The 24,737-nt window shown below is 35.4% G+C and overlaps 1 protein-coding gene across 1 annotated transcript in view; it reads left to right on the forward strand.

The window, feature by feature from the left end:
* Positions 1-24,737, forward strand: part of Gys2 (glycogen synthase 2) — a 57,555-nt gene that overhangs the window by 17,478 nt on the left and 15,340 nt on the right. The window contains exons 5-12 of the mRNA XM_026391934.2: positions 3,657-3,801; positions 9,017-9,134; positions 9,439-9,559; positions 11,930-12,036; positions 12,677-12,736; positions 13,445-13,523; positions 14,268-14,381; positions 24,446-24,572. Coding sequence (XP_026247719.2) covers positions 3,657-3,801; positions 9,017-9,134; positions 9,439-9,559; positions 11,930-12,036; positions 12,677-12,736; positions 13,445-13,523; positions 14,268-14,381; positions 24,446-24,572 — 871 coding nt within the window. The remainder of the gene's footprint in view (positions 1-3,656; positions 3,802-9,016; positions 9,135-9,438; positions 9,560-11,929; positions 12,037-12,676; positions 12,737-13,444; positions 13,524-14,267; positions 14,382-24,445; positions 24,573-24,737) is intronic.

Raw genomic sequence — 24,737 nt, forward strand, 5'->3', positions numbered from 1 at the left:
CAGAAGTTATAGAAAACAGGAATGTGGGTTGTTACATGATCAAATAATTATGTTTGCTCATTTTAAGAAATGACCCAATTTCATGATACAAAGTCCTTCAGTTTTGATTTCTTTCTTTCATTTTCCATCAATTAAATTAGAATAATAAAAACACATATTTTATATTATTGGGTCAGCAATATTAATAAGGCATTTGTGTACCATAAATTAAGAGATTTTGCAGATTTGCAGTCTATATTACCAATCAAATGGATTTAGGGTTTTAAGGTTCAGTTTCAAAATCAGGAAAATTAGGAATTTGGAAAGTTACTATCCAAAGTCTTTTTTCAGTTTAAAAATTCTAGAATTCTATGAAACTGTATGTGTGGGGGTGGAGAGTGGGTGTATACATACTCGTGCATGCACATGGGTGCGTATTCCATGAATAACATTCAGAAAACGGTACTAGAAAGTTATACCACTAGCTCAAACACACTTTGAGAGCAAGCAAGTTCTTTCTGAAAAAATTTAACGTTTGCAAAGCAGTGAGAGGCCCTAATGAGATTCACCCTATAAAAAGATCAGCCCAACCTAAAGGTCAGATTACAAGGATCAGGTGTACATTTGAGATAGTTACTGAGGAATTCAGACAACCAGGAGCTCAGGGAAACATCCTAATGGTGTATGAGAAGGGTGGACTGATAAGGGCAAACCAGTGATCTGTGATGAGCTCATCAGCAATGCTTCCCAGAGAAGAGCAGCCTTTGCTCTTTCTAAAAGAGAAAATAATAGGTTGGCATATTAAATATTTCACTCCAGAGGACTTAAGAATATTATATAGTAGCAAGTAACTAATAAAAAACTAGTAACATACATTGGATGGTCTATTTTTAAGGAGCAAATATATTGTAGTAATTAACTTTATCTTTTTGATAATGTTATCCTTTATTTCATATTATCTTCAAATATGATATCTCACTATACATATGTACATATATGCATAAAATATCAATTTCAAGCTCCTCTCTATTAGGTATATAAGCTTAGTCATACCCCAGTCCAGCTTTCTAGGAGATTCTTCTGCCAAGACAAGAAGATAAAAAGTAGACAAAATTTAGATTTTGAGTTAAATTCTTAATCATTTTTCACAACAGAACCCCCTCCCCCCCATATTCACATTAGGTTTAGAATTTGGGTGGGTGATATAAATAAAACACTGGTTACATACATGAAATTTTTTAAAAGTTCAAAATAGGAAATGAGTCATAATTCAGTCTTAATGCAAATTACATATCAACTCAGGATCACTTTCAGTAAGTTTTTTTTTTAAAGAGAGAGTGAGAGAGGAGAGAGAGAGAGAGAGAGAGAGAGAATTTTTTAATATTTATTTTTTAGTTCTCGGCGGACACAACATCTTTGTTTGTATGTGGTGCTGAGGATCGAACCCGGGCCGCACGCGTGTCAGGCAAGCGCGCTACCGCTTGAGCCACATCCCCAGCCCCACTTTCAGTAAGTTTTAACTCAGATAAATAAATCTGAGGACAAAATTGGGATAAGAATAAAATATGGGGCTGGGATTGTGGCTCAGTGGTAGAGCGCTCACCTAGCACGGGCGGGACCCGGGTTCAATTCTCAGCACCACATAAAAATAAAGGCATTGTGTTGTGTCCATCTGAAAAAATAAAAAAAGACATTCTCTCTCTCCCTCTCTCTCTTTAAAAAAAAAGAAGAAAATAATTCAATTTTTGTAAAAGCAGAAAGATAACTTTTTGCTCAAATTTAATTACTAACTATAAACATTTTTTTGTAATAGTCCACAAGATTTTGATGTTGTCTTCCAATTTTAAGTAAAATTCATTAGCTGAAAGAGCATTGCAACTATTTTCAGTCAGCTTATACATTTTCTGAAAATTTCCAAGAAGATGTTATGTTTTCAAACTCACTATCTTAAGTTTGGCCATTAGTTACCCACGCTGCCTCTACTAAAATGTACATATAACTAATGCTTTTTTTTTTTTTTTTAAGACCTTTAGTGTGTGTGTGTGTGTGTGTTTCTTTTTCTTTTTCGGTACTGCAGTTTGAGCCAGGGAAACTCTACCACTAAGCTGCATTCCCATCCCTTTTATTTTCTTTTCTTTTTTTTTTTTTTTTTTTTTGATATAGGTTCTTGCTAAGTTGCTAAGACTGGTCTGGAACTTATGATTCTCCTGCTTCAGCCTCGCCAGTAGCTGGGATTACAGATGTGCGCCACTGCTCCCAGTCTCTCTTTTCTTAAAAGTAACAGAATTTACTGGCTGGAAATCTGCAGACTGTTTAGGATTAGTAAATGAGGAAGGAAGACTTAGACAACTAATGTATTTTAACTCTTTCTTCAAACCAAGTTTGAATTAGTCAACTTCAGGGATAGGGTTACCCTCCTATTTCACTGCATTGTTTTATTTATATACTTCAATCTTTTTTTTTCTTTTGTACATAATATGCAGAATTCAATAAAAAGTTATGGATACACATAGTAAGACACAAGAAAGTAAGGTGCCTTGTCAAAAGAATCAGGTCTAGAAAGGCATTAGATGTTGGAACAATCAGACAGAGATTGGTGCTATGTTACTTCATTTGAAATTGACAAAAAACTCGATGAGGCAGGAAACCTTTCGTATTGCTTTCCAAGTTACTTTTCCTTAAAGATAGGCTGTGTCTTTACCATTTCTCTAAATAAACCCTTTAGGTGGCTTTCCACTGAATATAGGACAAAGGCTAAATTCTCAGTTGAATCTTCAGGGATTTTGGTGATAGGCCCTATTATATCCCACCATTCTCTGTCTCTCACATTCCACACTCATCCCTGCCTCCACCCCTCTGCTTCCTGGCTGCCTTGAGGTGAGAAGCTTTCGTCTGCTACATGCTTCTGCCATGATGCTCTGCCCTACCTCAGGCCCAGAGCTATGGAGCCAGCTGACCATGGACAGAATCTCTGGAATTGTGAGCTAAAATACAACTTTCTTCCTCTCAGTTGTTTTTGTTAGGTATTTTGGTCACAGAGAAGAAAAGCTGAAAAACGTAACACATTTCAGCATTTTAAGGAGATTCAGTATGTTTTTGTGCTTAGAAGAGTGTCTAACATACAGTGTTAAAAAGTTAAAATGCCAGAATTAGAGATGATTTCACAATCTAACACACTAGTTTAAAGTAACTATTAGCCTTTTGAATTATGAAATATCATATCTTTTCAGGTTCCCTTTAGCGCATTAAGGATGATATTAATTATTCTTATTTTCAGTGTCAATTTTAATGCCAGTTTTGTTTTATAGTTTATGGGTAAAATATGATAAAGTGCTTTGGGAAAAGGAACTTTCCCTATTTTTAGAAAATGTGAGATTAGTAAAATTATAATAAAATTCCCCAAATTCAAAAATTCCAAGTGATTATAGCAAAATGAAAAGATCACTCAGGGGGATTAATAACAGATTAGAAGAAGAAATCAAGTAAACAGTGATTTTTAAAAAAATCAATGGTTATATATTTTAGCAATAGTTTAATAAAAATTTATCAGTACTTTCACTGTGATCGTGCAATTTTTCCACATCCTTGAGGAGAGACAATTCATAAAATGTATGACTTTGGTTTGCTTGTGAAAGAGGATCAGTATAAGCAAATGTATGCTTGTTTGTTTTTAACAGTTTAACATAGACAAAGAGGCTGGGGAAAGGCAGATTTACCACCGCTACTGCATGGAGCGAGCTTCTGTTCACTGTGCTCATGTGTTCACCACAGTTTCAGAAATAACAGCAATCGAGGCAGAACACATGCTGAAGAGAAAGCCTGGTAATTATCACCACTGAGTTTGTCACCTCACCTATCTTTCAACTGCAAATGATATTAGAGTATGAAGATTTTATTTTTTTTCCAGAATAAATATTAGATGAAAAATTGTACTTATTGCTACCATATGATTCATTACATGCATTTCAATTCTTCATTTCAGTGGGTGTGTGATAAATTCAAAGCTAAGCTATTACTGGAATATAGGAAGAGTTGAATCTTATTGAATAAGTGAGTTATGCTTTTAAAGTCCTAAGTACAAACAGAGTTTTCAAGACCTATTATATGTAAGATAACTAACTTGGCATTTCTCTTTTAAGAAAATAAAAGTGAAGGCGAATTTAGAAATTTGTGGGAAATTGTCCCAGTCCTACATTTTATAATATTACCTCTTTGGTGCTGTTTTGTATAAGCCTGCTTTACCTCTCCCCAGACTTCCTTATAAATTTTTCTAGAAAGCATTCCCAAATCCTACCAGATTTTTCAGTGCAAGCATGTTCATAAAACATCATGTGGCCACAGCTGATTGGTGCAGAAGTAGATACCTGATATAAGCTGAGCCAATCAGAATGCTCCCATGGGTGCCAGTCTGATCAGATGAGTCTGTTTGAATGCATCCTTGTCTTGGCATAGTCTCTTTTCCTCTTCGGACCCACTGGATACAAAGAAGGTTAGACTACAAACTCTTGAGCATCTGGAGGAGGTATTTTAAGGTGTTAAATCACACAAACAAAAAACAAGAATTCAAGTAATGAATAGTGGTAGGATGATCGTTTATGATATGTGATCTTTCCAAAGATCCTTTTGGATTTTGGATTCTCTGGGATTCTCATTCCCATGTTCCTTGCAGGAATTTGTACCATTGATATGTTCATTTCTCTCCTGGATCTGTTTTCTCTATCTACAGTATCCTTTTCTGAACTTAACAAACATGTTTTGTTTTTTTCCTATTCTAAAATGAGAAATTCTCACCAGGCAGCTACTCTGTCAAATATCTATGTAATCTCCTGACACCAAGTATGTTGGAATAACAAAACTACAGTTACCGTTTTCACTTATTAGCCCCTTGAACTCTGGCTTCTAAACCCTGGAAGTTTGAAATTGATTTTCTAAGAGAATGACCAAATTCAGGATTCTCTGATTTTTTTTATGCTCTTTGACATTAAAAGTGATGAACACCTCTATCTTCCCCTCACTTTTCATGACACTGCATATTCTAAATTTTCTCCAATATGATTATTTTCTGGTGTCCCTAATAACTTTTCTACTTTCTTCTGCCTTTTAAAAGTAGGTCTTCCCCAAGATGATTCTGCATCTTGCTTTCTTTATTGGTTATTTTCTAAAAGTTTTATTTTCTCAGGGATACAACTGCAGAGTAATGGTGAAAAGCATGGACTTGACGTCAAACTGCCTGAAATCAGTATCGAAAATGATTTTGGGCTGAGTAAATGTCACTAACTATGTGACACTGTAAAAGTTATTTAAGCTCCCTGTGCCTTACCAGCATAATATAGATAGTAATTCTACCTGTAGTGTAGAATGGTTGCAGTGATTTAAAGAGTTAATATATGGAAATAACTCAATATCTGGTTCATATAAATGTTGAGAAAAAGTTAGCAATTGTTATGTGGTGTGGATCACTGTCTAGATTTTCTTAGGTTTTCTGTATCACTGGCTGCCTACAAGCTAGCTTCACAAGCAAGTTCCAATAGAACTATAAACACTTCAGTCTAGTTCACTTTCTGGCTAGTGGTAGAAATACATGGTGGTCCTTATTGGAATTGTAAAATCTTTGAACATTTTATGGCTAAAGGAGGTCAATGCACTTTTAGTAGATCATGAAACATAAAAAAAAAAGCAAAAGCATTCTAAAAAGAAAAAAGTATTATGTGGAAGCACCATGATTTTGTATTCTCTATTTTTTCTTGAAGTTCTCTACAGTTAAGAGTATTTTTTAAAAAAGTATAACTACAGGGGCTGAGGCTGTGCCTCAGTGGTAGAGCGCTCGCCTAGCATGTGCAAGGCACTGGGTTTGATCCTCAGCACCACATAAAAATAAATAAATAAAACAAAGGTGTGTGTTTGTGTGTGTGTGTGTTTGTGTGTGTGTGTTGTGTGTGTGTGTGTGTGTGTGTGTATAGTATAACTACAAGTACAATGCTAAGGTCAAGCTACATAGGCAAGAGGTAAGTGTTGGCTATATCAACAGCTAAAATGAGATCATATATTTTTTTAAATCACTGTGTACTAATTGGCGAAAAGACCCATTTAATACTGTATTATGATTGTTGTTGTTTTGTATTTTTATTTTTGGTACTGGGGATTGAAGCCAGGGGCACTTTATCACTGAGCCATATTCCCAGCCCTTTCTTTAAAATGTTGAGACAGGGTCTTGCTAAGTTGGTGAGGCTGGCCTCAAACTTGTGATCCTCCTGCTTCAGTCTCCCAAGTTTTGGGGATTATAGGTAGGTGCTACTATGCCCACTTGTATGGTTTTTACCATAAGTTTGATTCAATGTCTAATGTTGAAAAGATGATATTTTGTTTAAAATATTGGAGAAAAGGCAATTTTATAAATTTATTAATTACAAATATATCACTTAATACCACATGTGCCTTAAAGATCATATGATGATATTTTCAACATTGTGTTTACACTTCAAGTTGTTAGTTTTGCGATTATTGATTTCTCAGTTTGTGGTAATACTTATAACTGAAATTCAAATGTCACCATTTAGTCATTTTTTCCTGTGTATCTTCAGAGGTGGAAGACATCAACATTGTCTTCTACTTGGAAATAATAGCAAGATGTTCATTCCCAGTGTTGCTTTCAGGGAGAGAAAAGAATTAGGGAGAAGGGGAAAGGATATGTTTTCAAAGCATATCTCAGAAGTTTTGATATTTCAGTGAATGTAAATGAATTGATAATATAACTAATTATACTTACATAAACTAATTAATAAAATGAAATTGAAAGAAATACCAAATGTAGAGGGGAGCGGCTCACAAATTGGAGACTTTTGTTTATATTGAGATGATTTTTTTATAATATTAAAGTTGATATTAGATTTTTTATTCTAAAGAAAAAAAGCACAATTTAAATTGTGTCATTATGTAAGAGCACCTATATATTTCCAAATTTATCAATGAAACATAAAAACAGTCTTAAAATCTTATTTCTTAAGCTATGTAGACAGTGGTGTGCTAGAATCAATTCATTATGACTTCCAAAGTCCATTTGTTAAAACTTCAGGATATTTGTGAGCTGGTTGCCAAACATAGCCATTACTAAACATTTATTTATCTAAAATTACAATTTAATAACTATGTCAACATTCAAATAACATCATGTCCTAATTATTTTACTACATTTTAATAAATGCTCTTAGGTATGTGTGTATATTTATATATATTCTATATATAATACAATTTATAATATATAAATACAGTGGAAATACTACCATGGTGTTACTAAACAACATGTTAAGTACAGTTTTCTTCAAATATTTATTAGTACTATATACAGGAGTAGTTGGCCCTAAGTATCAAAGGGTTTGCATCCATGGATTTAAGTAATCATGGATCAAAAATGTTAGAAAAAATTGTGTCTATTAATTATGTATTTTTGTCATTATTTTCTAAACAATGTGGAATAACAATTATATACATAGTATTTACATTGTATTGTAAGCTAAAGAAGTATAGTAACCTAAAGATGATTTAAAGTTTAAGGGAGGATGTCATAGATTTTATGCAATTCTACACTATGTTATTTTATTTTTGGAACCTGTAAATATGTTTAATTAGTATGTGTCCATTTAAAATAAAAAGTAATGAAGTGAAGGTATTTTTCATAACAAATTATAATCTAATCCCAATGAAAAAAGAATAAAGTTATTTGTTTTAAATAATAAATTCCTGTAACAAATTTAATTCATGACATTATCCATATGAGTATTGCTAGGAAATCTTCAGAAACAGAGAGACATGTACACAGAAAGTGGAGAGAAGACATGAATTACTGGTGGTCTCCTGAGCTACTCCAATGAGCAGGTGTACCACCCCTTCTTAGTTTCTGATGTACATGAATATAGAGGCCACCAGGTGAGCTCAGAGGGGCCATGCTAAGTGGTACCACAGACTGGGATAATCTGGCTATAAGTGGATGTCTGTTGGGGGATGGGACAACCTAAGGTTCTGATTCTGAAATGGGGACATCGGAAGGTGAGGGTAGTAGCCTCTATCTTCCATCTTCAATATAATCTCATGACCTCTGAGGTTTTCCTAGGTCTCATTCCATTGCTCCCTACTCCAATTCTGTCTGAAACCTTGTCATTGGGGATCCAGGAATGGGAAGGGCCATCTCTTTATGTCCCCTAATGGGCAAGACCCACCTCTTTATATGGGACTTGAGCATCCACACATTTTGCTATCCAAGAGGATCCTAGAATCAATCTTGAATATTAAGGAACAACTGTGTAGCAAATGCCAGATTACTTAGTAAAAACTCATGAAAATCAAAAAAATTTTTTTCACATAAGAAATGATTGAAAAACTTGGGACCATTTCTAGAGAACACCCTTTTATTAATAAAAGATTATTCAAAACAATATGACATATTTCTAATTCTAGCTCAAATCTCCATTGCAAAAATTACCATTGCTGGGTATTAAACTTTTTGATATAGCTTCTTTTTTTTCCCCTTGTTTTTGTTTTTAGTGCTTCTAAATGTGATAACCCATGTAATCAGTTCAATAGGTGGTTTCTACTATGTGCTCTGAGTAATCTCTCTCTTGTTGATGACCAATATATTGAAAACCAAAAATGTCTTCTTGCCAGAACAAAATGTTCGGGGCATAATGAATCATTTGTATTAGAAAGAAGAAATTAGCACAATGTGTCAAACTGTGTTCTACTATCATGTATAACCAATTAAAACAAACAAAAAAGTCTTTAAAAAAGAAATTAGAACTAACAAATCAGGAATAAGAAATAGAAATTTTATTTCATTGTACCAATCACTCATTATTTTTTAGATCAAGTACTCCTGATTTCCTATCTCCACCAAAAGACTGCATTCTGAAGTTTTATGCATTTTAAATTCTATGGTTACAAACTGGAAATGTTAGTCTAATTTTACAGACTTAAAAATACCTTTTCTCCCCTAAAATGCTACTTACTACCTCTCAAAGGCTTCACTTTTGTTCTGCTTTTCCAGATGTAATTACTCCAAATGGCTTGAATGTTAAGAAGTTTTCAGCAGTGCACGAGTTTCAAAATCTCCATGCCATGTATAAGGCCAGGATCCAAGATTTTGTTAGAGGTCATTTTTATGGGTATGCTTTTCTGGGCTATTTGTTTGTTTATTTATTTATTTAGGCACTGGGGATTGGCCCTAGTCATTTGCTTATACTAGGCAAATTCTCTACCACTGAGTTGTATCTCTAGCCCATGCTTTTCTTTACTTAAAGAAAAAAAGAAATTAAAAGCATGTGATTTTTCATATCTTTAGTAGAGAGAAAGCAGGATCATTTTAGTAAATGTTTCTCTATCACAGTCCCTCTGTTCTCCAATGGAATTCACGTGTACATTTTGTTGCTGTTGCCTTATTTAATATGAAACTGTTTGGCTTTGTTTTAGTCATCTGGACTTCGATCTTGAAAAGACTTTATTCTTTTTCATTGCTGGGAGGTATGAGTTTTCAAATAAAGGAGCTGACATCTTCCTAGAATCCTTATCCAGACTGAACTTCCTGCTAAGGGTAAGAAAGCTCGAGGGCAGGACACAATGCTTTTCTGGCGATGACTTTCTTCTTTAAGAGTGAAGAACTTTCTGGCTTCTTAAATAGCTTTCAAGAGGATGTATGATATTGAACATTTACAAAGGTAACCTTATCCTGAAAGTGACACTGCCCTTTCAATTTACATATTAGAATTATTGAATTGTTCACCTGCATATTTATCTGTATTGTCCAGTATGTTTTTAAAAGAGAACCTCACACCATATGTGCTATTATAAGAAGTTGTTATAACATTTCTTTTTCCTCCCAGGAGCTTATAATAAGTTGAAAGATAAATATAAAGAAATTGAGTGGATAGATAACAAATTACCACTCTTTTTTTTTCTAAACCAATGAAGATGTGGCTTGGGCATATCTCAATTGCAGTGGAAGATGTAGCTGGAGTATATGACAAATGGTGTCCTAATACTGACCCTGGGTATTGCATTTAGCCATTCAATCACAGGTGTTTCTGACCATGGCCACCCTCCCCCAACTCAAGCAGACCTTCAGAGTAGCATGTGCCATGTGGCTACCTGCTAAGTACTACAGCACTAGCTCTCTGAAGAACAGGACAGACACATGTCAACTGTTTCTCCCCAACTCACTAGCCATATTCCCTTTCCAAGTTTAAGAGTCTCAAACTGCAAGTCTAGGAGATGTCCTTCCACATGGAAACACTAAAAAGGAAAAGTAGGCTCTTCTTCCCAGAATTACGGCATTTCCCCACCTCAGGAAGATGGGCCTTAAAGGAGATTCTCAACTAATTCAGCAATAAAATATGTACCATAGAGATAACTATTTTAAAAAGGTACCATGACATAGTAACTGATTAAAATAATTTGTTTATATTACAATCCTATTACATACAAATATAGAATAAGTAACAGGAAAATATCCCCAAGAACCTTATGTAAAATTTTGATCTTATTAAGATACTGAGCCAATCTAGATTTCCCTGAGTTCTGTATTCTTCTCCAGTTAATTTTTTTCAGGGACATAGATTCATCTTTGCCTTAGAGAAGATATTGTACCAAGCACTCTAAAAGATTCACTGAAACCACATTAATAAGGAAGAAATACATGAATAAAAATCCCATTTGCAAAATAGAACCCAAGATCAAGCAGATGATTCTGGTATAATCTTATTTCATATATGAGTTCATTCAATAATCTTAAATAAATGGACTCACAGCTATATCAAACATATATCATGTTTAGGAACATTATTAATAAATCTATCAATATAATTATTATTGAGAGTCATATTATTTTTAAATGTGAAGAAAAAAACCTATTGCTATTATGCTAGTCAACAAACATAATTATAGTACTTGGAGAAGTCAAAAGAAGGCATTCTTTTTTCCATATAGTGTGCATTTTTTCTTTGGTTGCACATTGACCACTTCTGTGGTGAGTTTCTTTCTTATCCTGTGGTTTTTGGAGATTTCCTGAACAAAATGTCAGGCCCCAGAGTGCAGAGGTCACATACTTAATGGTCAAATGCCTCACGCACAGGAGATAGTCAAACACGCATATGTTTGCAGTTGGAGTTTATACATTTACTTCCCAAACTGCTAGGCTAATAGCACTTGTGGGACATGGAAAAGAATTATGGATTTTAGACTCAAAATCATCAGTTTAAATCTCAGCTTTGCTCTAAGGAGCTCAGAAGAAATATTAAACCTCTCATGGCTCCCTTTTGATATTGATAAAATGAGGAAAGTGATATCTATTGTATGTGGTTATTATGAGCACTGGGTCAAATTATGTGTTTTAAGTGCCCTATCACAGTGCCTGGTGCACAGAAGTACTGAGCCTGTATGTATTCCCTTGATTTAGGCCTGAAAACCAAAATGCAGCATATGGACAATCAAGACATTTGACAGAAAAACATAAATGATCTATTGGTGCCAATCAATGTGAATAAACTAAAAAAGATTAAAAAGAACAAACCAGAAGTCAGTCCTCGTTAAATTTCTAATCTCAAATTTTAAAGAATTAATTTCAGCTTGGAAATATTAACTCACATTTATGATTAATTTTTTAACCACAGAAAAGCACAGTGATATGGCTAGCAATTGTTACCTATTTTAGGTGATAGATTTCATGAAAATTTTATTCCTAAGTTTTCAAACTGTTCATTGAAAAGTCTTGACTGAAAGCCAGATTTAAATTAAATTGCTGAAAAAGTCTTAGGAAAATAAAAGTCATTTCTCTGTGAATCATAAGTAAATCTTTCTGTCTAAATACATGTAAAAACACTATTTTATCAAAGTTGAAGGTCCATTTGTCACATGCTTTTGCAATCTTTGACAGTTGACTCTGTTGTGTTTTCTAATCCCTCATCAGATGCATAAAAGTAACGTCACAGCAGTGGTGTTTTTCATTATGCCTGCCAAGACAAATAATTTCAACGTGGAAACCCTGAAAGGACAGGCAGTGCGAAAACAGCTATGGTAATCTCACGTCTCGTGAATCTCAAAGCAATGAATGTAAAGGGGTTTGTTTTGATCTGTGAGATATTTCCTTGAACATTGTTGTTTTTTTAAGATTATTATAGCACAAATCGATTCTCTTCTATTGGTCTGCTTTGTTGGATTTTGTAATCCTGATGACATCATAGGTATTATTGGAAAATCTTTGGAATGAGCACACATGCAAGGAACAGTCTTCTGTAGAAATATTTAAAGATGGGTTAAATGCTTTCAATTGTGGAAATTTTTAAACATATGCCAAAGTAAAGAGATTTAGTGTAGAGACTTCTTCCATGCTCAGCCAGATTCAGCACCATCAACCAGTTCCCACACTTGCCATCTCTTACACCTTCACCTTCTGCCCTCCCTGCTCTCAACCAGCTCCCATCACCATCAAGCAAAAGAGTTGAAGCTCTCGGAGTTGATCAAGGTGTTCTGTTGCCTCAGCTTTGAGGTTTCTCACTCAAGCTAAATTGGCAAATAAAAAAATAATAGAAGAAGTTGTGCAGAGGAGACTTGTAATTTCAAAAATTACAAGTGATGAAACAATAGCATTGTTATGACAAATGAAGATTGAAAGTTATAGTGCTGTCTGAATTAGAAACCTTTCCATTTCAAACAGGGACACTGTGCATTCTATGAAGGAAAAGTTTGGAAAGAAACTCTATGATGCATTATTGAGGTAGGTGTTCGAAAAACACACACTTCAAACATTTAGGACTTCACTATTCAAATTTAACCATCCAGACACTACCATGTACTTACTTTGTTCTAAATACAAGGTAATTAATATAATAGCCTTTGAAGATACGTTGTCATGTGAACAGTAGTTTTATGCTTTGTTTGACAAACACCAGTAAACAGCTTGAATGTTTGAGAACACATTTGCTTATGCTGGCAGATTCTATGTCCATGGGAACTCTTTACAGGTTAGTATGTCTATCTGAAACAGAGGGTGAGCTCAAGTCAAAATGCAGGTGTGTGTGTGTGTGTGTGTGTGTGTGTGTGTGTGTGTGTGTATACACATATATATTTAGATATATTGGTCATGATGAATATTCATATATCTAATTTGTATTTATTTACATGTTAAATCTATGTTATCATCCTTACTTAATAATATGGATAGCATAATAATAAATAAGAAATATATGTGCATATGTCTGACACTTAGAAAGCACTTAATTATTGCCAACTATCTTTACTTTTTTAAAAAAAAAATTTTTTAATTGTAGTTGGACACAATACCTTTGTTTCATTTATTTTTTATTTTTATGTAGTGCTGAGAATCCAACCCAGGGCCTTGCATGTGCTAGGCGAGCACTCCACTGCTTAGTCACAACCCTAGCTCCTGTTTTTATTTTTATTGTTAACACGTTTTTCCTAACAGAGGAGAAATTCCTGACATGAATGATATTTTGGATCGTGATGACTTAACAATTATGAAAAGAGCCATCTTTTCAACGCAGGTAAAAAGAAAAAAAGTGCCCACCATTTCTCATAACTGTTAAAATCAATCTAAGTCAATATTTTAATTTGCTGGAATGTACTAATTTGGGAAATTTTTAGACTAGAGGGTTATAAAAGACATTCTCACATAGTTACCTGAATCATGTCCTTTTTTGAGTAATTTTAAGGATTTCTTTTAAAACTCTCATGAAACTTGTTTTTGTATCCACTTACAGAATTGATTTGTAATTAATTTATCCAGTTTAAAAACTATATACTAACAACACCAAAAAAAAAAGCCTTCTAAATTTTTCCAAAAGCATAGAATTTGTGTTTATGGTTGAAAAAAAAGTGAATGTTGTTTAGTAGAATGGAATTATTGCAAAAAGGATAAATCGTGTTAGGCATGCACTGGAACTCTTGTCCTAACAAGAAGGTACCAGGTGCAAGAGGGCAGTTCTGGAAAATTCCAGGACACCCTTATATTCCAAACAAGTCTCCAAAGCAGTCACAAAGTTTAGATCTTTCACGTGGTGGCTTCAGATGGAAAACAAAAGTTACATGTGCTTATCATCTGTGAAAGGAAGTTCTCAAACCCATTATCTTCCTCTGAAACACACACAAAACTTAGTCATGCCTATCAGTGTCATCTACAAAGTCTGAGAACCATAAAGGTTGCTTGAAATGTCAGTGACCTATTGTTAAATTAGTCACCCTTATTAATTCTTTGCACAATTGACATTTTCTTCCCTCTATTGCTTCAGCGACAGTCTTTGCCTCCTGTGACCACGCACAACATGATTGATGACTCCACAGATCCCATCCTCAGCACCATTAGGCGGATTGGGCTTTTCAACAACCGTGCAGACAGAGTCAAGGTAGACGTAATTGGCTTCGTAGGCCTTTTCACAGTTATAAGAATACATTTCTGGAGAATTGATGAGAAGTCTTAGTTGTTTCAACATCTACCAGGATGTTTTAAACATTTCTAAATGAAATTAATTGCTTCTTCTTTTAGGCAATTACAATATAATGAATATTTTGGTTTCAATCTTGAAAAGCAAGGCATATTCATGGTTTTGAGTCAGAATTCTACAACGTATTGTACAATATTATCAATAATTATAAGAAAATTGACTATAATACAAATGTATTCCAAGAATTTCCTTAATGAAGGAATCTGATATTAACATGAATTATGCTTATTTTTTCCTGATAGAGTTCTATTTAAAGGGATAATATGAGAGACTATCAGTTTTAGAGAAAGTGTTTTTATGTGCTTTTCTAGAGACCAATTCATCCTTTTGACGCTTGAGTTTCTGTAATGTCTAGGTACAGTAGTGCATGCTGAGGATATTTACATGAGTAAGATCCAGTTCTGCCACTATGTGCTTCACCTGATGTTTACTGAGCCTGTTCTGTTCTGGGACGGAGCTGGGCGTGGGTGGCAATGGTGAACTTGTAAATAGATGATTGCTTAACTCTGCTCAGTTTCATTCATCAGTGTTCAAGACGGAATTGTCAGAAGCTGTTAGGAATCTTTTCTAAGCACCCCACTCTTCCTTTTTTCCTGACACTTTTAACATATGACTTCCTCTAGAATCCTGTGTTATCTTCAGCATCCCTCCAGCGGACCTCAAATATAGGTTTCAACTTTTTTTTTTCAGGTTCTGTGAACACTTGTGGAATCTCATTGTCTCCCATATTCTTAAGAAACTTGCTCTATGAGTTTCTCTCTCTCTCTCTCTCTCTCTCTCTCTCTCTCTCCACAGTGTGTCGACACCAACTTGGCCTCATTCTTACATAGTTCATCATAGACCTATATTTGTCAATTTTTTGTGTCTTAGAAATGACATGGTGGGGGCAAGGAAAGCCTCATGTTTTCCTGTACATTTCTGTTTTTCTCAAAACCTTTCTTGTCACACCCATATCTAACTCTGGTCCTTTCTTTGAGGGTCTGCCAGGAGCCTGGCATTTGTTATGGACAATGGAGATGAAAGGAAGGAAGACTGGGAGGTGGGAGGGAAGATGATAGGTCATGAGGGAGCCCCCTGCCCTTGGGAAAACTCAAGCTGGAGAGTCCTGTTATGAGCCTGTGTGACTGTGGAACCCTGCCCTGGGTAGGGCAGTGATTTGGATTGGAAATATAAGAAATAAGGGAAATAAAGACAAATAAACAGAAACAGATGAAACAGGACTCAGCGGATCACCAGAGCTCCTGGTAGGAGAATGCTGGCAGACTATGAGGAAGATCTGCACATTTATTATATAGGTTTAAACATCAAAGGGATTCACTGTGAAAAGGCTTCTTTTTAAATTTTACTTATTTATTTATTCTGATTTGTTATACGTGATATCAGAATGCATTTCAATTCATAGTACACATATAGAGCAGAATTTTGCATGTCTCTAGTTGTACACAAAGTAGAGTCACACCATTCATGTCTTCATATATGTATTTAGGGTAATGATGTCCATCTCATTCCACCATCTTTCCTACCCCTGTGCCCCCTCCCTTCCCCTCCCTCCCCTTTTCCCTATCTAAAGTTCCTTTATTTCTCCCATGCTCTCTCCAACCCCCATTATGGATCAGCATCCACATATCAGAGAAAACATTAGGCCTTTGTTTTTTGGGGATTGGCTTACTTCACTTAGCATGATATTCTCCAACTCCATCCATTTATCTTCAAAAGCCTTGATTTTATTCTCTTTTAATGCCGAGTAATATTCCATTGTGAATATATATATCCCACAGTTTCTTTATCTATTCATCTATTGAAGAGCATCTAGGTTGCTTCCACAGTTTGCTATTGTGAATTGAGCTGCTATAAACATTGATGTGGATGCATTACTATAGTATGCTGATTTTAAGTCATTTGGGTATAGACTCCTCAGAGCCTATACCCAAATGGTGGTTCCATTCCAAGTTTTCCAAGAAATCTCCATACTGCTTTCCAGATTGGTTGTACCAATTTGCATTCCCACCAGCAATGTATGAGTGTGCCTTTTTCCCCACATCCTTGCCAATACTTATTGTTGTTTGTCTTTGTAATAGCTGCCATTCTGACTGGAGTGAGATGAAATCTTAGAGTAGTTTTGATTTGCATTTCCCTAATTACTAGAGATGTTGAACATTTTTTCATATATTTGTTGGTTGATTGTATATCATCTTCCAAGATGTGTCTGTTCAGTTCCTTGGCCCTCTCACTGATTGGGTTGTTTGTTTTCTTGGTGTTAAGTTTTTTGAGTTCTTTATACATCCTAGAGATTAGTGCTCTATCTGATGTGTGTGTGGCAAAAATTTGTTCCCATTCTGTAGGCTTTCTACTCACCTCACTTATTGTTTTCTTTTGCTGAGAAGAAGCTTTTCAGTTTGAATCCATCCCACTTATTGATTCTTGACTTTATTTCTTGTGTTATAGGAGTTTAATTAAGGAAATCAGGGCCTAATCCGACATGATTAAGATTTAGGCCTACTTTTTCTTCTATTAGGTGCAGGGTCTCTGATCTAATTCCTAGGTTCTTGATTCACTCTGAGTTGAGTTTTGTGCATGGTGAGAGATAGGGGCTAATTTCCTTTTGCTGCATATGGATTTCCAGTTTTCCCAGCACCACTTGTTGAAGAAGCTTTCTTGCCAATCTAGGTTTCAATTATTTTTTCAATGCTGGGGATCAAATCTAGGGCCTCACACAGGCCAGGCAAGCACTCTGCCACCAAGCCATACTTCCAGACCTGAAAAAATTATTTGTGAGTTCAATAAAATAATTTACCAGGAATGGAGAAGCCCTTTATTTTATAAACATATAAAACACTTTGGTATCTTTGTGCCTATGCAGATGTTATTATCTCTTTCTGAAACACCTTTATTGTAATCATTTAACAGTTTCTTTGGGAGCAAAACTGAAAGTTTTCTCTTCCTTACACCTTCTCCTAACACACATTCCTCTACACCACAGGGAACAAATTGCTTCCTTGTCTGCATCCCATGACACTTTATATCTACTGTTACTGTAGAAATCATCACGTTAAGTTATGTGTATATTTTAGAAATATATATATCCTCTGCCCCAGAAACACTGTTTGAGGCAGTGATCAGTTCCCATTTGTATTGTCTCCATTTGGGTCCTCTCTGAAGCTTATGCCAAGGCAGGATTAGATACGCAGAAGAATTACTGGAGGAAATGCCTGTGAAGGATAAAGGGGCTGAAAAGGAGAGAAGGCCAAGAGATGCAGGCCAGACCCCCATGAATGGAGGCCAGGAAGAAGGAAACAGGAAGACCACAGAAGACAGCCCAGTTCTAAAATTAGCTTAGCCTTTCTTTCCTTCTCTTTCTTTTCTCTTTTCTCTCTCCCTTTCTTTCTTCTTTTCATAAAGGAAAGTTAAATGCATTTAGTGAAAAACTAGAATTAACACATTAGTTAGCAAATAGGCCAAAACTACACACAGCAGCAGCAGCACTTACGGTGACTCACAAAGGGGGACAGCGTGGTAGGACCACTCGACGTGGTTTGTCAGTTAATGAAACTAAAACTGCACACACGTACACGTATGAACACAAAAATTAAAACAAAAGTGATTTTCAAGGACACAATCTACAACCAACACAAAATGAGAATGATTTAGAATTATTTTTTCTTAATACAAAAGATGATTAGTGTGTGTGTGTGCGAGTGTGTGTGTGTGTGTGTGTGTGTGCATGCCAAATGATATTCTGTTGAGTTATTTAAAATATGTTCTCATTAGTAGGTCCAACTTTTTCCTGACTTTAGCAACCTTTCTTTTCTGTTTCATCTTCCTGTACACCTTCCAGTTACCAAAACAGTTTCAGAATGGCAGACATCTGGGTGCCTTCTTCTATGAGCAGTTTTAATAGGGATTCCTATTAATAGCAATAGGGATTTCCCAAGCAGAAGTTGCCCATTAAAGTAATCGCCTGTTGGGAATAAATGGGTTGGCAGCAGCACGGGTCTCTACCAGTTTATAGGCTAAGAGCAGCTGCTGTAATAGACCCAGAAGCTGCAGGCAGATGGGGCTGTCAGTCAAGATCCCTGGGGCCAGGATCTCTTGAAGGAAACCTGAGCTGTATTTCCAGGGCTGCCATATTTACAAAGAAAGCCACATCCTCTCTGACTTGCAATTCCTGCCACTTTTTCAACTTACGAATTTACTTATCTGCGTGTACCTCAATGTTCTCATCTGTAAAATGATAGTAAAATAATCACTCATGCCTAGAATTGTGAAGGTTAAATAAAAAGTAAGTTCTACATTTAGCACAGTACCTGGCACACAGTAAATGCATATAACTATTTGCTGGAAAATGGATGGAACTGGAGACTATGTTACATGAAATTATCCAGACTCAGAAAATCAAGGGTTGAATGTTTTCTCTCATGTGTGGAAGCTAGAAAGGAATAAAAAGAATAGAAAAGGATCTCACAAAAACAGGGAGAAGGAAGGGGATCAAAGGGAGGAAGTTACTGGGCAACGGAATCTACCAAATTGTGCTGTTCACATGTGAATATACTGTAATGAATCCCATTTTTATGTATGATGATGATGATGATGATGATGATGATGATGATAACAACAATAATGGAAGGGAGATCAGTAGACTAGGATTGTGAGAAGGGTGGGAAAGGGAAGGTATTAGGGAATTAGATTAATCAAATTATGTTAATGCCGTACAGATATGGCATAATGAACCCCACTATTATTTATAATTATAATGTACCAATAAAAATAAATACATTTTAAAAAATAAAAAGAAATAAGTACTTATCCAAGTACTTAGTAGATGATAGGTACTCAATAATTTTTATAAGAGAAATATGAACAGTTTGGTGAGTAGAAAAAAGTAGTTTTGTCTTTGACTCCAGGATTTGTTAAGATATTTTATAAAAGTTTTGACACATTAGCTGGTCTTGACCAACAAGCGGTTTCTTGTGCAGACAGAAAGAAGGGCAGTCCAGGCAGAGGAAAAAGTAGATGGAAAGGCACAGAGATATAAAAGCACATGGTTTATGTAGGGTGAATGGAAATGGACATTTGTCTCATACAAATTATTTTTATGCAGTTAAACTCATGAAAATATCTTTTTTCATGAATATTTTGAGATGTACACTTCTTATTATCATGAAGCAACCACAAACCCAAATTAAAGTATAGCAACTTCCTGATATTTAATATATATTCAAAGCACTGAGAGAAACTTCTGTCCATTCAGCATTAGGTATTTAATTTTATTAAGAGAATTCTCTAAAAACTTGACAATAACTTAGGCTTGTGTTAATATAAGTACCTGTTGGTAACCTGCACATGGAACTCTATAGACTGGATCTTAGTGTTCAGAGTGGATTAAGTTTTTGATATTAAGTACAGAAAACATTGAAGATTATCTTGAATTTAAATATGTTCATCTTCTGTCCTGCCTCGGCAATATTCTACTTTGGGAAAAGTCCAGACTTCAGGCCTCAGGGCTATGCAGGTACCCTGCGAAATTAAATGAACTTCCTGAAACTTTACTTTCTTCATGGATAAATAAAGAATCAGATAAGTTTTCTTTTGCTTTTTCCTACTAACCTAGGGCCTGCTGTGATCCAGGTATGCTGCTGGCATTGTTGGTATACAAGCGTTCATTGAACCCGATTACCTGACCTCTGGAATCCCTTCCTCAGCCCTGGGCTTCTGCAGTTGGATGTTTTATGGCTCAGAGCAGCTGCTTCCATATTTTAGTTGTGCATCATTCTGTTTGACTAGGAGAAAAATGAATGAGAGGTGATGTTTTCGTGTTCTAAGATGAGCTTCGGAGAGTAATTTTCCTGAGCTTAGAAATTCTAACATATGTAAAATGTTTTTCTTGTTCTTGGCAAAAGGAGAACAAGGGGTTGTTGATTTGGTGACTACACAGATGCAGTATCTGCATCGTTTGTATTTTATTTTATTTTAGTGCAGTAATTTGCACATCATAGGAACTCAAATCATGTTTTAGGAAGGAAAATGTTTTATCTTACTTTGCCATTTTGTAATACTTGTGATTGAACGAACTGCCAACTTTATTGGCTTTGGATATTTTACAGTTTTATTTCTTCTTAAGTTTAACTTATTCCTATGATCTACTGAGATATGACTAATGGTTGTAATGTCCTTGCAGATCAATGAGTTAAAACTCTTCATTAAAGTGAATACTTCAGACTATTTTTCACTTTAATTCTTCTCATATGATGAGATTGTAAGACAGTAAAATCAATTTAATAATGATTTAATAATGCAATGGCCCTTGTTATGTCCTAGTTTCTTATAAAATTAGAATCATGAAAATGTCTATTCTACCCATCTTACAATGTTGCTAAGATTAAATGAGGTAATATATGTGGAAATCACTCAAAATATGTAAAGTGATATGCAAATGTTGTTATGATTATTGTTACTTATTCAAATTAGGGCTTTTCTTTAAAGTGATCTCTTTGGAAGAATATATATTTATTCCAGGAAGAAAAACTGAAGTCTTGTTTTTTGTGCTCTGCCTTTAGATCTCTTTCCATCTCCTTCCAGGACAATTCAGTTCTAAAGCTATTGGGTAGGGCGACACAAGGCAGGTGTCTGTACTTGAGTGAGAAGCATGCCACCATGTTAGTTCAGAGAAAGGCAGGAGGCCCCAAGCAGGATGAGGAAAGTTCCCACGACAGAGAGCAGCCTGGAGCAATAGCAGAGACAGATGTGAATGGGGAGGACATCTATGCATGGAGGAAGTGGCAGGAGAAATATGAATTACAAAGAAAGAGTATGATCCAAGAAATGATAATTTAATGATAATGGAAGCCAGGGATAGTGTGTGTGTGTGTGTGTGTGTGTGTGTGTGTGTGTGTGTGTGTGTATTCCTTATCCCAGTCCACTGGGGGTGTGGGCAGAGTGACAAGCCAATAACAATGAACATACCTAGCACTTAGGTTTGGGGTTCTAAGTACCATTCTTCACTGAAAGGAATTAGTGTTCCATGGAGAAATGGCTGAATTTAGGTACAGGGAAAGCTGAGAGATAATCTAATAATAGTAACTGAAGATCATATTAAATATGAGAAATAGGAGCATTCATTCATACAGGTAGCAAATTAAATAGCTGTTCAAGTCACAAATTTCCAATTGTAACTGTGATTTCTTGCTGCCTTTCAGAACTTTACAGGCAGTGTTGTTCATACCAGTGCACAAAAGTCCATTGTTATACTTTCAGAAATATTGTGAGCCAGTTTGAAATATAGCTGTCATTAAATCTTATGTAAATTTATAAGTAAATAAATAAATTATACTAAAGAGAAAGGTAATGCTTACAATTCAGCAAATCTTTATTTTTTGCTACATGTTATTATTGCCTATGCTTTGAGGTTATTTATGCCTATCCTATTCATTCGACCCAAGTACTCGATAAGGATGTGCTACTGTTCTCCCCACCTCCAAGTTCAGAGACATCACATTGGTAGCATGAAGTTGACCATCAGGGGATTATTTGTTTTGTTTTGATTTGTTTTATTTTGAGACAGAGTCTTGCTAAATTGCTCAGGTTGGCCTCGAATTTGTGATCTCCTTTCTCAGCCTCCCGAGTCACTGGGATTACAAGCATGCATCATTGTCCCCAGCACATGGGAGTATTTGTAGAGTGAAAATAGGCAAAAACTACAAATCACAGATGGATTTATTTGTGCATTGAGGGCTGAGGATGTTACTCAGTGGTAGAGTGCCTACCTGGCATTTGTGAGAACCTGAATTTGATCCCAAGTACTGCAAAAAGAAAAAAAAAATGTGTATTGACCTCTGGATTTAAGAAAGTGATTTGAAAATATTAATAATGCAAAAGAAACTTAGAAACATGTTTTGTTCTGTAGCCATTATGTTGTTAAGACACAAAATATTTCCTCCATATTAAAAATCTAATATTCAATATGTTTAATAAGAATTGTGATGCATTCCACTGTCATGTATTTAAAAATAAAAGCAATTAAAAATAAAAATACATAAAAATCTAATATCCAAATTAACAAAGAAGTCAAATGTCACACTGATGAATCTATGAAATTCTGATAAACATCTCTATCTTTCACTTTTACTCATTAACAAAGGGAATCAACATTTAGGCCAGAACTACATTCAGTCAATTGAAGCTATAAACTGATTAGCAAAGATTTTGGCATTTTGTGAGAACTAATTGACTATATAGAATTTACAATAAGGAGGGGCTAGGGTTGTGGCTCAGAGGTAGAGAACTCACCTAGCTCATGGGAGGCTCTGGGTTTGATCCTCAGCACCACATAAAAATAATTAAATAAACAAAGGTATTGTGTCCAACTACAATTTAAAAAAATAAATATTAAAAAAAAGAATTTGCGATAAAGAGTATTATAGGGCTGGGGATGTGGCTCAAGCGGTAACACGCTCGCCTGGCATGCGTGCAGCCCGGGTTCGATCCTCAGCTCCACATACAAACAAAGATGTTGTGTCTGCCGAAATTAAAAAATTCTCTCTCTCTCTATCTCTCTCTCTCTCTAAAACAAACAAACAAACAAAAAAGAGTATTATATACATATACATTTTAATAGACTTCATTTTTTTAGAGCTATTTTAGGTCACAGCAAAATTAAGAGGGTTTCTATTTACCGCCTGCCCTCAGGTATGAACAGCCTGCCCATTATCAACATCCTTCACCCTAGAGGTACATTTGTTACCATGAACCTACATTGGCACAACATTATCACAGGACACCAAGATTCACTCTTGGTGTTGTACATTCTGTGGATTCTGACGAATGAATATAATGACATGTATTCATTATTACAGTCTGGTATAGAATACTTTCACCGCTCTTTGCTCTGCCTATCCATTTCTCCCTTCCCCCTAACCCCTGTCAATCACTGATCTCTTTACGTTCTTCATAGTTTTGTGTGTTCCAGAAAGTCATATAGTTGAAGCCATACACATTGTATCCTTTTCAGATTGGCTTCTTTTACTCAGTAACATGCATTTAAAGTCTCTATGTCTTCATGACTCAATAGCTTAACTCTTTTCAGTACTAAATTATAGCCCATTGTTTGCATGTATTATAATTACGTCATCCATTCACCTACTGAAGGACATCTTGGTTGCATCTAAGTGTGGGCAATTATGTATAAAGCTGATATAAACACCTGTGTGCAGGTTTTCATATGTACATTTTTTATTATTTGAAAATTGTATGCTATACATCACCTGTATGATTAGAGTTTATAATAAACATATCAAATAGACATTTATACTCTGGTTTCTCAGTTTGTAGATGCCAGCATACCACTGCAAACAGGCCAGGGTAAACATGTTGTCTTTTACTCTGAGTGAAAAGAGATTTTGAGCAGGGGAGTGACTGACATTTTTAAAGGGTCACTTCTATTGTTCTGTTGAGTAGGGACCTTGTGGGAAAAAAAAGCAAGGAGACATAGTAGGAAGTAATTGCCTCCAAGTGAGAGAGTATGGTGGCTTGGGTGAGATCCTCTTGTATGATCTGATCTGGATGGGATCCTTGCGCATGGAACATGTGAGAATGGTCTGTTACATAGCTCCCCTCTTTCCTACTTGAGTTACGAATAAATTGATAAATAAGACAGAATCAGTGATTGCAGGAACAAATATAAATCAGGGCTAGATTGGAGGATATGTAGTTTAGGGTGAGAGTAAAAGTAAGCATGCCAACTCCCTAGCCTGCCATCTGAGCCCTGAAACCAGAGGAGGCATTATACAGAGTGGAGAGGGGAGGAAAAAAACATCTAGGCTCTTTGCTTTTTCTTTTTTCTTATCTCTTTCTTCCCTCTTCCTCTGGACATAAAACATAAGGGTTCTATGGAAATAACCAAATTGTTGGAGATATTTTGTTGTTTCTTAATTGTCCTCTTTTTCTCACTTGAGTTTTCTTTTTTTTTTTAGGTGATTTTACACCCAGAGTTTCTATCCTCCACCAGCCCCTTGTTACCCATGGATTATGAAGAGTTTGTCCGAGGTTGTCATCTTGGAGTTTTTCCATCATACTATGAACCCTGGGGTTATACTCCAGGTACGTGACATATACAGATTGTAGAATGTTTGGATTTTTTATTACTATTTTATGTGTATGCATATAATATTAAAGTTGATATGTAATTTCTACTAAGGTCTTGATGTTTCAGTTTGTTTTAAAAATGATTTTAATTGGATCTATCTCAGTGGTCAATTTTATGCT

Source organism: Urocitellus parryii, chromosome 5 (assembly GCF_045843805.1).
Source record: "Urocitellus parryii isolate mUroPar1 chromosome 5, mUroPar1.hap1, whole genome shotgun sequence".
Lineage (NCBI taxonomy): Eukaryota > Metazoa > Chordata > Mammalia > Rodentia > Sciuridae > Urocitellus > Urocitellus parryii.